General features: G+C 46.8%; 1 protein-coding gene across 2 annotated transcripts in view; it reads right to left on the bottom strand.

The window, feature by feature from the left end:
- PRSS12 (serine protease 12) overlaps positions 1 to 11,834 on the bottom strand; it is an 87,108-nt gene extending 75,274 nt beyond the window's left edge. The window contains exon 1 of one of the 2 annotated variants that reach the window (XM_075543884.1): positions 11,327 to 11,834. In XM_075543884.1, coding sequence (XP_075399999.1) covers positions 11,327 to 11,780 — 454 coding nt within the window. In that variant the 5' untranslated portion in view covers positions 11,781 to 11,834. The remainder of the gene's footprint in view (positions 1 to 11,326) is intronic. The other variant, XM_075543883.1, reaches the window with a different exon arrangement.
- Positions 11,835 to 14,732: the final 2,898 nt, after the last annotated feature.

Raw genomic sequence — 14,732 nt, 5'->3', positions numbered from 1 at the left:
ACGGCCTCTTCTCCCGGAATGGAAGCCCTGTTTCCAATTCACAGAACACCCCGTACAAAAGGCTAGCTCCCCATCACCACCACTTAGTTCATAATTTAAAAAAAAACAACACAAAATGCTTACTCGTGCTTACTTGCTAAGGTATAATGAACAAACTCAGTTTCATGTTTTTACGCCTCCACAATTAGTAAGTACACACAAGTAAGACCCTGCTTCTGGGTGATAGCTGCCCTCTGGGCTGGAATAGGGTCACTGGGAGTCAGAATTGACTGAAAGGGAGTGAGGGAGCGTTCCCCTGCATTATGGTGGGAAGCTCCTACCCCTGCTGCCGATTAAGAGTGCTGGTGGCTTCAGGGAGCCCGCGGCATGGAAGGTGGTGCATGGGCTGCTACGGACAAGGTCGGACACTGAGACAACCATCCAGGCCACGGGAGAAAGAGGAGGTTTTCCATCCCCCCCGCCAGAAGTTGAAATCCAATCTTGACAATGGTTCTGAGTGAGGCAGCAGCGGGTTTTAGGGCTAAGCATGTGACCGAATGCCAATGACCCAAGCCATCATTTTCACTCACGTCACAGCCATTTTAAATCTGGACACTGAAAAAGGACAGGAGAAATGATGCATTTGAAAAGCCGTTGACCAGGAGAGGGCGCCACGTTTGGTAGAGGGCCAATGAAAATGAAGAAGGGTTCAATGACAACCAACCACAGCAATTCATCGATGGCTCCACTTGCACGCAGACAATGGCTGCACTGGTTTGAGAGAAAGATGAGACAGTAAATTTAGGCCCGTCTCAGTAGTGTTTTCTCAATAAAACTATAACTAAAAGCATCGAATTAACAGATTTAAGAATTCATGTGATCACACACAAATTTGCCTTCATTTACATTTGAACTTCACAGGTTTATAAAACATTCAAAAAATTTATTCCAAGTTTTCTGGGGGAATGGAGGTGGAATCAAGCCATTGTTCAAATCCTTACATCCATCACAACAGGTGTAATTATTTGACATATTTGGCAAATACATTCAATGTAATGCCGCATTATACCAGATACAACATTAAGGAAAATACATTAAATGGTCATTATGAAATACATGAAGGGAATAAAACACTATCTGAAACAACTTATTTGGGACCTGTTGGTACAATCTCTCTCTTACTGCCATCAAGTAAATACTGATTCGTAGCAATCTTTTGGCCAAAGTAAAACTGCTGCTCTGGGATGCTGAGACACTGACTCTCTACAGGAGTAGAAAGCCTCATCTTTCTCCCTGGAGGGGCAGGTGGTTTAGAACTGTGTTAGTCTGGGAACTTTAGAGAAACAAATCCACAGCAACTCATGTAAAAGAGAGAGCAACAAGACAACATCCCAACCCAGTGCTGCCCAAGCCCGCAAGTCTAACATTAACTCATTAACCCATATGTCCGACACCAATCCACAAAGTCCTCCTCCCTCTCACAAAACAGACACAACGATGCCAACTGCAGGAGGAAAGCCAAATCAGTGAGTACGTAAGCATCTCAACACTGGCAGGGGTCTCCACATGGCTGCTCCAGCACCCAGGGCTGCATCAGGGTAGGCCCATGTGGCTTCTCCTCAGGGATGTCTTGCAGGAAGTCAGCCTTGTCAGATGAACTGGAACTGGCTAAGGCAGCTGCACCCTGGTGCAGCCATCACAAAGCAAGAGACCCAAGAACTAGAAAGGCGAGGGCTACCAAGCCATTTATCCCTCCGCCCTTCAATTAATTCCACGTGTTTATCAGCCAGGTTGGCACAATAAACTAACTCAACCCACCCCTTGCCAACCTGGCACCTGTACATAATTCTTCAGCTTCACAAGTGCAGTTAAGTAACACCTTAACCCTATTATCCTGTGAATTTTACCCCCAACTATGAAAGTTTGTAAGCCAACCACTTCATGCCTTTACCTTCCCCAATTTTGGGTATCCAATTTATATACTGCCCACTTACATCAACCCAGTACTCTGAGAAGACAATCATATTTTTAGACATGAAGAGTCTTCATTCCAGTTGGAACCTTGTGATATCTGCATCCATAAACAAAGTCAAATCCGGACAGGCCATCCATAACGTCAGCAACAATATGCACCAGTTCACAGACTAAAAAATCTCCAGCTGGTCGGGTTCTGGTCAACTCAATGTGGGCTGCCTCACTCAGCCTCCACTGGGTGCCGATTGGTCGCCTTGCCTTTAGACCATGGGTTCTCATCAATACTCAACAAGCCTGGTCCCCTCATGCTACGTCATGAAACTTAGACCAGTCAACCCGCTCTCGTCGTCTCCTCTTATTCCTGTAAACCAAGTGCACAGGTGTCAGTGGCCAAACTCAACCCGTCTCTTTATTGGTGCATTTCTCCCACTTCCACTCAACAAGTGGATCCAGGTGGTCACCTGGCAAGCATTTCAGCCTGCTCACAGGCTCCCTTTAACATTCAGTCACAGAGAGGAATTTTCTTCATGGTTCCAGACTTTGTCCAGCTTCTGACAAAGACTACTGGTTCCTGAGTACTCCAAAGCACTGGGTGGGTCATATTTTTCTTTGAAGATGTGGCCTAAACCCATCTAAACATCACATTTTAATGACTGAAATCAAGTGGGCTTACAAACTTTCTATTTTCCTACTTCCCATATTTTCCCCAGAAAACAACCAAGTAAACAGTGTGGCTTTCTCTGACCTCTGGCTAGCCAAAGAAGAAAAACCACCATGAGGGAGAGGTCAAACAAACATCTACTCTCCATCTTATGGTTTGTTTCTCCAATACCCCACCCCCAAGGTACCATAATGTGTTAGTCTGGGTACTGTAGAGAAACAAATCCACAGCAACTGATATGCATAAGAGAGAGTTTTATATAAAGGGTAAGTGAGCAACAAGAAAACATCCCAACCCAGTGCTGCCCAAGCCCACAAGTCCAACATTAACCCATATGTCCAACACCAGTCCACAAAGTCCTCCTCCAGCTCACAAAACAGATACAATGATGCCAACTGCAGGAGAAAAGCCGAATCAGTGAGTAAGTAAGCATCTCAGCACTGGCAGGGTCTCCACATGGCTGCTCCAGCACCCAGGGCTGCATCAGGGTAGGTCCATGTGGCTTCTCCTCAGAGATGTCTTTCAGGAAGTCAGCCTTGCCAGATGAACTGGAACTGGCTAAGGCAGCTGCACCCTGGTGCAGCCATCACAAAGCAAGAGACCCAAGAACTAGAAAGGCGAGGCCTACCAAGCCATTTATCCCTCCGCCCTTGAATTAATCCCTCATGTGTTTATAGGCCAGGTTGGCACAGTAAACTAACTCAGCAACTCAACTCATAACCACTGCAGCACCGGGGTTCCTACTCAGGTACCAGAGGGGATGCTGTTATTTCTCACGTTATGTTCTTTCTATACCATAATGAGGTGTGCAAATTTTTTATAATTATGTTTTACTCTAACGTAAACCTGTTTAGCACTAAGAAATGGTTAAGTGTTTTTGAATCGACCCAGGTTAAAAAGAAAGCAAGATAGCTTTGAATGTATGGTATATCCTTGAACGAAGAGCAAAATCAACTAGATTTGCCTCCATTAGTTCCCATCTATAATTCATATTAACTGTTCATTTATTATTCATGAAGCCACCTTTACTGCGGAGAAGAAAATGGAATTGATCTAGTTCAAAATGAGAGACCTTCCTCTGAATGACCGATTCTACCCAATTACATTGTACTTAATTAGAAATTTATAAATTTCATAAATTATTTCTTGGTTTAAAACTTTATATGAGATTACAGAAAAAGGAGCAGCCTTTTTAGTTAGGGTTTAGTTAGGGTATACCAGCAATAAACGATGTCTCCTTAGCAGACATGCTCTCAAATTATGAGTCCCTGAGTTCCACATAAACAAATAGAATTGGGATAAACAAATGGTATTGGGTTAAAAAAATGGTATCGGGATGACCATTTTATTGCGCAGCACAGAATGATGAAATTAGACGATGCTGGATACTCATCCCTGTATCTGTCTTCCAGAACATGTTCCACATGGAAGGTAAAGGAAGTGCTGATCATTCGTGGTGCCTCAGCCGTGGAGTGCGTGGCCTCTGTCAGAGGACCCAGGTGGTCTGTTCATCTAGTAGAGGCTGCATCATCTCACGCGAGCTCAGGAAACGTTTCAGGAAAACATGGTGTGAGCGCGAAGCTCAGAAACTAAAAATAAAACTATAGCTGATCTAACAACTGACCTAATATCAGTATTCTCAACAGCTATGGATTATGTACTTCAGATACACGGTATCTGAAAAACAGTCAAATACACGGTATCTTAAAAACAAGAGTGCATGCTCAGTTAGCCAGACCAAGCTCTATTGTTGTTCATGTAAATCCACATGCCCTGCGTCCATTCCTGCTAACCCACTGTGAGTCAGAGGGCGCTCCATAGCTCTTTGGGTTTGGTTTGGTGAGGCGGGAGGTGGGGATCGGCAAGCTCTATTGTTGTTCATGTAAATCCACATGCCCTGCGTCCATTCCTGCTAACCCACTGTGAGTCAGAGGGCGCTCCATAGCTCTTTGGGTTTGGTTTGGTGAGGCGGGAGGTGGGGATCGGTGGGAGGGCATTTAAGGAATTAGATCACCAGGGCTTTCTTTCACAGTGCATCTGAGTGGATTCAAAGTGTTTGTCTTTTGGTTAGTAGCTAAGTACAAATGGTCCACACCACACAAATCCACACTGAACCCACTGCCATTGGTGGATTTTAACAGTGTCTGGGTTAGTGGATAAGCACTAACCATTTTTACCACCCAGCGACCTCCATCTTGCTACAAGCCTAAGATTAAAGTTACCGTAGGATGAGAGGAGCCAAGAGTATCGCAGAGAAATACAGCTGCGGTCCCGTGTAGGGAAGTGAAATTACCAAGGACTCTTCTAGTCATTTCTCTGGGACTCCCACCAAATGAGTGGGTGGGATTGTGCAAAATGGGTGTGTGAAACACTATTCGGGGGAATTGGTCCATTTTTATCATTCCCCGGAGTGTGAGAGAGCCAACTTAGAATCAGGAACAGAGATTCCGGGGACTGCCAAGAGAGGAGAGCCCCCAGCAGAGCACCTGCGAGATCCCTGCCCAACGTGATCCCTGCCCAGCGTGGCAGAGGCTCCTGCTAATGGCAACATGGAGCGGAGAACTAGGAGTCTGAGACCCACAGAAAGACTTGGCTTCTGGTTAAGAAGAGGCGCTGCTCTGGACGAAGGACTGTGTCTTAATGTTTTCTCCTCCTGTGGGGTAACCTGTTAACTCCCCAAATAAGCCCCCAGAATAGGGAGTATTGTGTGTGAGTTCTGTGTAACCATTTGCAACAGATATTGAATGTAGTGGAGATATTAGTAGAGTGCGCGATGGGAGGACTGGTGGATATCAGAACTGGGTAAAGAAGAATGGAGGGGGAGGCAAGTCTTGTGGTAACTGGCCTTGGATGGTGAAGAGTCGGAGTCTCCCTACTGAAGCTGGAGGAGGTCAGATGGAGCCCGCACACCATTGTTTGACCCTTTGAAGATAGGGCTTTCTGGTCTGTAAAGAGTTACAATCCTGGAAATCACAGGGTCCCTTCTCCCCGGGGTCCCATGGCATCACTAAGCATCAGCATCGACCTGAAGGCCAGGAGTGTAGTTGAGGTAAGTCTACCTCTAGCATGGATTTCTTGCCATATGAATAACGAGTCTCTTTTTGTTTCAGGCATTTTGTACTGCAGACACATAGCTATCATTTCTCGCTTTGCAACTTTCCACAGCCATCCATATTTTCGCACAATGTGTCATTTTGTACCTGTCTTTTCCCTTTGCCTTTGTCATAAGCCTGTCCCCATTTTTTACTTCTACTCTTTACAACGATCACTTTATTTGCTGCATAATTTCCATCAAACGAAGGTACTGCTACTGGTCCTTTGCTATTAGTTAGGCTCGTTCTCACTAACGGAGAGTTTAGTTAAACCCCAATTGCCTTTACAATGGTTCCCTTAATGCATGAGAATATAGTAACTAATTATATCTGTGCACACCTCTGGATAATAGCTCAGAAATGGTAAAGTTGTCAGACATCTCATTTCTTTCTAAAGACTCTTTAATCTAGCCAAGAGTTAGGGATGCCCCAAATCGAAAGTAATTTACAATCAGTCTGTCCTGAAAAGCAGATTGAACTAAATATTTAATATCAAGCCAGAGAATGAATCCAATCTGGTATTGCTAACAAATGTTTTTTTAGCACCTGCTACATAGACTCAATTAGAAAGAAAAAAAGAGGAACAGCTTCGAGGCAATTTTTAAATTCACATTCGCTTCCAACAACAGATGGACTTCAAAGAGTACAGCCATAAGCAGTGGTACTTGTCCAACATGTCCCTTTTCTCGATTTGAATCAGACATGTGGAGCTGGGTCGGTTCATCTGGACAGTCAAGGGCGGCACCATAAAAAATGAGGTCTTTACACCATTCTCGCTGGTAACATTTCAACTAGGAGAGCATTACCATTTAGTCTTCCCCGTTTACCCATCAGGTGTAAGCCACCTGTCAGGAAGTTCCATTTAACTTCTTGTAACAAAGTGATGTCCCTAGTGCCAGATGCCAACTAGAGATGGGAAAGGTGATTTTTCTCTCAGCCAAGATTCTGTTGTTGCAAAGTACTGTTGGGGAAACAGAGGGGTTCGAGTTCTCTTCATTCCTTCTCTCAAATGAAAACCAAACTCCCTGTCATTGAGTGGATTCTGATGCATAGCGTCTGTACAGGACAGGGCAGAACTGCCCCTGTGGGTTTCCAAGAGTGTAACTCCTTATGGAAACTGAAAGCCTCGTGTTTCTCCAGATGAGCAGGTGGTTTCAAACTGTTGGATTTTGTGGCTAGCAGTTCAAAGTGTAACCACTATGCCAAAATCACCTACCTCCCATTCAGTAATTAATAAGCATAGTCTGGTGAACTAGATCATGATTATCTCACCCTGGACAAATAAGAAACAGCGCACTGTTTGCTAAGTCACACAAAAGCAACTGTCAGCATACCTTACACCTCATCCTAGCAAGGTTAAGTTACAAGAGGGTAGGAGGGCAGAGAACTCATAGAATCACCTCCCACAAAACATGCTAGGTGGATTAGGATGCTCAGCCACAGGTTTTCCCTGACTGTAGCCAGAGAATGAATCTTTGGATACCAAATCACTGTAACTCCTCTTTAGACGTGGTCACTCTTCAGCCCTGTTGTGGTAGACGGAGATATGCCAACTAGACACTCCTGGATAGGGGTATTCAAACCTGTCAATCAAGAGATAGCCTGATGACACCACCTTGGGGTTGTGGCCTTTTGTATAAGAGTGAGGGACTCTGGGAACTGCCTGTGTTAGTCTGGGTTGACTAGAAAAACAAATCCAGAGACACTCTTATGTGTATAAGAGAGAACTTTATATCAAAGAGTAATTTCATATTAAGAAAACATCCCAGCCCAGTCCAGATCAAGTCCATAAGTCCAATATTAGCCCATATGTCCAATACCAGTCTATAAATTCCTCTACAGACTGAGGGAACACATGCAATGGAAGATCACAGGTCAGTGGGTGGAAATTTTTGTGGATTCAGTGGTGGTGGATCTCCAATGGCTCCTCCAGGTCCAGAGCTCTGATGCCATCAGTGTGCCTCCAAGTGGCTTGTCAACAGGAATATCAAGCAGAGAGTATGTGTGTCCCACCTCCAGGGAGAAAGACCTGAGTTCCCAGAATCCTCAGAAGGCCATGCCCACACAGAGGCCTCACTGCCTATTACCTGATTGACAGGCTAGACGCCACCCCTTCCTTAAACTAACAGTAGATTATGTTAACTGACACACTGTCTTTCTCTGCCACTTCGCTTTCCTCCAGGCTAAGGCGTCTGCTGCCAGGAGTGGACCCATCGGGCTCCCTGTACCCTGAGAATTGTCAGAGCCCTGCCTGCATCCAACATCCTTGGAGCCACATGACTCCACCCACTGGCCTCTGATCTCTCTGCTTCCCACTTCACCCTGCTGTTTCCACTACTTGAGTTTGCAGAGGGCCTGCTAAGCATTTAGATCTATGGGCTGGGCCTGGCCTGGGCTCCTTCTTGATGTAAAGTTCTGATTTGGCACGGTGCCCTGAATGATTCCTCAGCACAGATTTAGAAGCCTCAGACAACTAAGGCCCGGGCACCATGGTCCTTATCCCAGACATTTGAGCCACGGGCACCTCAGAGGCCCAAATAAAAGCAAACACCCTGCCTTGGCTCACTTGGGAGGGCAGGATCTGGGACTGCCTCTGCCTCCTCCTGACCCAGCCCTTCAACTGGGCTTCATCAAACTCTCCACCATGGTCACACCATTTCTCTCTCCAACTCTAGTATCGGGGAATGGTTTGGGGTTTAGGTTTCTAAGAAGAGATCTCATTGTTATAAATTCTTTTCTTTTGCCTTTGTCACATGTCTTAAAAGTCAGAACAAACAAACCTGGAAAGTTTCAAGTCATAAGAAAGTGGAAGTCCTGTGCATTTCACCAAAGATAATGCCTCTCTCTATTTCTTTCATGTTATCCCTTATCTACAAAACGAGGCTCACTGTTGAGCACAAGTACTTACTTCCACATGAGTAGATAAGTAGACAACGAAAGCAAAGTGAGCCGTAAGATGAGAGGAGTGTGCACATTTAATCGTATTTACTTCTAAATGTCTCGTACTGTGCCTTCTGGCATCTTCATCTATCAGATGTTATCTTATAAGGTCGCTGCAAGAGTAAATGAAAAAATGAACATAACGTGCTTAATCCATCATCTACCACACACCAAACCAAACTCGATGCCATCGAGTCAATTGAGACTCACGGCAACCCTACAGAGCAGGATCGAGCTGCCCCCATGGGTTTCTGAGACTGTAACTCTTCATGGAGAACTCTTCTTTCACCTAAGGAGGGCTGGTGGTTTTGAACTTCTGACTTTGAGGCTAACAGTACAACATTTAGCCACTAGGCCACCAGGGTTACTATCCAGCACAGAAAGAATGCTTGTTAATCCTGATTTTATCAGACCAGTCATTTCCAAGATGCCATGGTGTAGTGGATTACAATTTGGACTGCTGCTAACTGCAAGGTCAGCAGTTCGAATCCACCAGCTGCCTACTAGGGAGAAAGAGGAGGCCATCTGCTCTGGTAAAGATTCACAACTTCAGAAACATTCGGGGAAGATATAGTCTGTCTTATAGGGTCAATGTGAGTCTGAATGGACTTGGTGGCAGTAGATTTGGATTTGGGTTTAGGTCATCTTGAATGCATGCTGGGGCGGTCCTTAGAATGAAAACCTTCCAGATGAAGAAAACAAAGAGTTAATAGTCTTACCCAACACTGCGTAGCACTGACATAGCTAAAACTGACACCAATGTTTTTCTAAAACACAGTAGCTCAATCAATATGCTTTTCACCGTTCAAGGATATTTCGACTACACACCTACCTGAAATATACAGGCTAGGGCAGTCTTAGGATTTGGAATTTGCTTATCCTTTCCAAGCTATGGATCATGCTTACCCAGAACCTGAGGTGGAAAGGACAGAGTGGGAAGCTTTGAATATGAGGCCTGAATTTTTAAAGTAATTTAACTATTACATAGCTGGTTGCTTTCCTTTGGTGGGGAGGGGCGTGGTAGAAAGGCATTTGGTTCCTACTGGATGGTTTCTTTTGTTTCTGTTGTATTCACTCACTTTACTCCAGAAAAGACACCTTTAGAATTTTGTCTAATGAGAGTTAGTTATGGACATTAAATGTCTGAGCTGCCATTAGATTCAAGTACGTAAAAATATTCAAATAAAAAAGGAGGATCTATGAGACTGAAGGACAAATTGTTTTCATTTGGAATATAAAGAACAGTCATGTGTCTGAAATCAGAAAGAGCAATATGACCCGGTGGCCTTGTAGCTTTAAATTCTATTCTCTTTCTCTGGTGTGTACTTTAGGTGTTAAAATAATGTATCCTTTTCCTAAAAATTCTGCACCCTGATTTAGGCAGTGAAGAATAATCGGAGAGGAAACAAAGTATCAGTGTTTACTAAACCTTAGATTTTATTATAATAGATCCTTTACAGTAAATAATAAGACAATGCTAGGGCTCTTTGCTTGCTGTCACCACAATTTTCTATTGTCACATTTGCATTCCGTCCATGAAACACGAGGATAGTGATGACTTCATTCTCTAGGATGAAGGATAATTGATCGTAACCTTCCTATCCCTTTCCTTTAACTCGGAGCACTAATGCAATGGAAGGCAGAGATAAATAATATTTCTGTGAGGGTAAAAATGACGTCAGAAAAGCTAACCTGCAAAAAAAAAATTGTTTTGTGATCCGAAGTCACGAAATCCCTCTTCCACCTGCCCAAAAAAGATGTTTGATGAGGAATTTAAAATGAATCTGAAGGACAGAGGACCCCCCACCCCCGCCAGTTGTTTAAGTAAAATAAGGTTAAAAAGTCCTAATTAAACCAAACCCCATCAATTCAAATGGGGCCACGGTTAAAAGGTAGCTTTGTCATTTACATTAAATGTATTCATGTGACTTGTTCGTGAGCACATGAAAGTGCCTTCCTAACTTTAACCCTTAATATTGCTCACGAATCTCAATCTCCCACAAATAGCATATAAAAGGGAACGGTGGAAATAAACAATACTTAGCCATAGCCAGTTACTTCTATACTAAGAAAGTTACTATTCCTCCTGTTTTCCCTTTTTCTTTCTTTCCCTGCCTGATGACTTTTACTCTAAGAGCGCTGTGCCCTCAGGATCTGAACGTCATCATCAGACAAGCTACACTGTGGTCCGTGGTCAACTGCAAGGTCTAATTTGACAAAACTAGAAACAGGCAAATTCTGCTGTACTTTTTCAATCCCACAATAGGATTAAATAGGCAACAAAAAAAAACAAAAACTGCAACAACGTACACACAAAAATCTACCTTTTCCCAAATGGAAACTACGGGGAGTGGAGGGGGCTGTTGGTGATCATAGTAAACGTATTATTTACCTTTCCAAACTTAGCTATTCCCAAACTTCATCTCCTCCCTTTCTCTGACTCTTTTTATGCAAATACGGCAGTACCCTCAAGGCTGGCGGAACTACAAACACAGCAGAGAGGCACCCAAGTGGCACCTTACACAGACACTGTTACCCTTGACAACCTGCACTGCACACACTGCACGCACGAGTACCTTTGCGTTTGTGCATACCCGCTCTCGCCCAGAGACACCCGTGCCCGTCCGCAGCCCGGCGGCCCCACTCCGGGGGCAGCTCCGCCGCTGCCCGGTGCACTCACCGTGTCTGCAGTCGCAGTAGCCCCAGTCCACCTGGCCGGCGGCGTTCTCGAAGAAGCACCAGGGTCGCCCTCCGCCCTGGAGGCTCCGACAAAAGTTGTGGCGCTGCGCTCGCAGCGGAGCCCAGCCGGCCGGGGGCGACCGCTCGGGGAACGGCGGCACCTCGGCCCAGCGGAGACAGGCGGCGCCGGCGTCCGTCACGTTGACCCACAGCCCCCCGGCGGGGCAGCCCGCAGCCGGCGGCCGGGGCGAGTGCGCTGCGGGCGCGGGGTGCAGGCGCTGGGCGGCGAGCGCCCGCAGGGGACGCGGGACCCGGGGCAAAGCCGGCTGGCTCGGGGTCTTCCGCGGCAGCGGCTGGGTGGCAAGGGAGAGGGAAGAACTGAGCATCGGATCGAAGCTGCCCACTCCGGAGATCGCCCCTAAGAACAGAGCCACCCCGATCCCGGCGAGCTGCATCCTGCCGGTGCAGCCGCGGCTTTTTGGTCCATGCTCCGGAGCTCCCGGGCTCCCGGGGTTGGAAAGGGAGGCGGGCAGGGGGCGGGGGGCGGGGCGGCAGCGTGCCTCGAATCCCCCCTCTAAAGCCCCCTCCCGCCCCCCTCCCCCCCGCGCGGGGACCGCCTCCTTCGCCTCTCTCGCCGCCGGCTGCGAGTCCCCACCGGGTTCCTACTCCCTCCCCGGACCCGCCCCCGGACCCGGCTCCGCCCCCGGCTCCGCTCTAGCCCCGCCCCCGGCCCGGGATAGCGGGTGGGCTGCTGGGGCTGCGCAGCCCCGGGCGGTGCGACCTGGAGCTCCGTCTGCAAGCTCCTGCGCAGCGCTGCCGGGCAGTGGTGGGACCTGAGCCCTGGAGGGCCCGCGGGGGGCGAGCCCAGGACGCTGCCCGTGTAGGCGCGAGTCGCGCAGCCTCCCCAGACCTCTGTTTGGCCCCTGTCTGGCTCCCGGCTGCCAGCTGCCCAGCCTGGCTGCGTCCGAGCCGCCAGCCAGAGCGTGCCAGTGCCAGGGAGGCTCCTGATTGACTCCTGCCGGCAGACACTACCACCCCGGCTCCTGGTCGGGCTGCACCCAAGCCTGACATCCATCCCTGAAACGCTTCTTGTCTCCACCCTCCATCCCGGATCGCGTTTTCTGTTTTGAAATCCTTGGAAGGAAAGTCTGGACAGCTTGAGATAAAACTTTCCCCGGAGTGCACGCAGGTTAAATAAAGGTTACCAACGCCCAGGAAGAACGTTAATGCCTTTTGGCTAAACTGTGAGTCCCTCCAAGGCTGAAACCTCCTTGCCCTGGCTTTGCGTCCGGGTGCTTGGATGGACGCGTGCCGGCCACTGACTGGGTCCCACGTCTCTGCTGAAAGTAAATTCCTGAGCCTACACAGAGAAACCAGCTTGAGCTTCTGGGCTTCCTGCCTCCCACTTTCCCGACCTGGACAACACCAGTTGTTTGGTTATTATTGGGACTCCGTAAGGTCCGCTTAATCCCAAATTTCCTCTCTAGCCAGAGAAGTCTTCATCCTCATCCGCCCGACTCCCTCCTATCCAAAAAAGCCCATTCTCTAACACCTACCCTTTCTCGCAGGGGAAGGGACTAAAGCAGGTGGCCTACTCACAGCCTCTCCAAAGTGAACCCTGCCTATTCACAATCCTGTCCTTGGGCTGTTGACTTGACCTTAGATTAGTAGAGTTCCCCCAACCTAAAAAAAAATGGCTTCGAGTTAGGTGAGGAAAAAATTCTCTAGAGCTGGATGTTTGAGGATTTCCCCTTTTATTTTTTTTTCCCGGGATATGACATGAGTATTAAACAAAGAAAGGGGAGTCTAGGAAACCAAACCCATTTACCCTGGAGTCTTCTCTGCTGCCGAGTGACCTTGCAGAATAGACCTGAACTGCCCATAGGACCTCCAAGACTGCAATCGTTATACAAGCAGCCGCCATGTTTTTCCTACACGTTTCTCCCCCATACGGCAACACTCAAACCACAGCTCCACCGGGGCTCCAAGGCTGCAGAGACTGGTGATAATCTGCTTTCCCATCCCATTGTGATTCGGTGAATCAGGAGAACGCTGGCCCAAATCTAATGTATCCTGAAGAACAGAGCAAACTTTAAATGTTTATTGTGAACACCTGGCTTTCCACTGGGCTAGGGATTCATTCTGGCGTCAAAGAATCCATTTTACTTTAGCTTCTGTGAATGATCTTATTGTGTTTACCCCTTCTGTATTCCTATTTATAAAATATTGATTTAACTGATTTGACTTCAGAGAGAATTTGGTCAAACTGCCAGTTTGTTGTTAGGTGCCATCAAGTTGGCGCCCACCCATGGTGACACTATGCACAACAGAAGGAAACGCTGCACGATCCTGCGCCACACTCACAATTGTTCCTGTGCCTGAGCCCATTGACACAGCCACTGTGTCTGTCCAAACCATCGAGGGCCTGCCTCTTTTTTGTTACCCTTCCACTTTACAAACCTTCTCCATTCTTCTCTAGCACAATTCGAATACATCAGTTCTTCTACGGTCTCCCATATTCAATGTACAACTTTCACATGCATATGATATAATGGAGATGACCACGGTTTTCATCAAGTGCGCTGTGATAAGTAGGTTTATTGTACCAACCTTGTCACTGAACATGTGTGGGATTACTTGAAGGGCGGAGAGATAAATGGCTCAGCGCGCCTTGCCTTTCTTGTCTCTTGCTCCTTGATGCCCAGATCAGTGTGAGGCTGCCTTAGCTTGTTCTCTGCCTCAATTTGCAAGCTATACTACCTGTGGGACACCTAACCCATGGACTGTGTCGCTGTAGTTTGAGGTTCCTTCAAGCCTTGCTTCACCACGCTACTGGAGTATACATCATTTGAGCTGGGGACTGTTGGACTCTGTCATCTGGCTGACTGTTGTGACCTGCCTTGCTGTTTGCTGCCTGTGGCCGGATAGATGAATTGGTCTACAGAGGACTCTGCTGGCTGCTTCTTTGACTTGCATCCAGCGCCCTCAAGACTTGAAGGACTGCCCATGTATTAGCTGTCTCATGGAAGTGAATTGCACTGAGCCATTTGTACTGCTCTATAGATTAATTAGCTCTTTATTTCTTATGTTTTATGTTATCTATATAAATATATATAAAACCAAGTGTCCTGGGTTTGTTTCTCTAGAGAATCCTGTCTAACATGTGCACCTTAGTCCTCAAAGTAACATCCTTGCTCTTCAATACTCTAAAGAGGTCTTGTGCACCAGATTTACCTAATGCAATATGCCTTTTGATCTTTTGTTTGTGGATCTAAAACCCTTGACAACTTCAACCTTTTCTCCATTTCTCATGATGTTACCTATTAGTCCAGTTATGGGGATTTTTGTCTTCCTTACGGTGAATTCTAATCCAGACTGAAGACTACAATCATTGATCTTCATCAGCA

The sequence above is a fragment of the Tenrec ecaudatus genome, chromosome 3 (assembly GCF_050624435.1).
Source record: "Tenrec ecaudatus isolate mTenEca1 chromosome 3, mTenEca1.hap1, whole genome shotgun sequence".
Taxonomy (NCBI): Eukaryota; Metazoa; Chordata; class Mammalia; order Afrosoricida; family Tenrecidae; genus Tenrec; species Tenrec ecaudatus.
The sequence above is the reverse complement of the archived record's forward strand: the minus strand, read 5'-3'. Positions and strand labels throughout refer to the sequence as shown.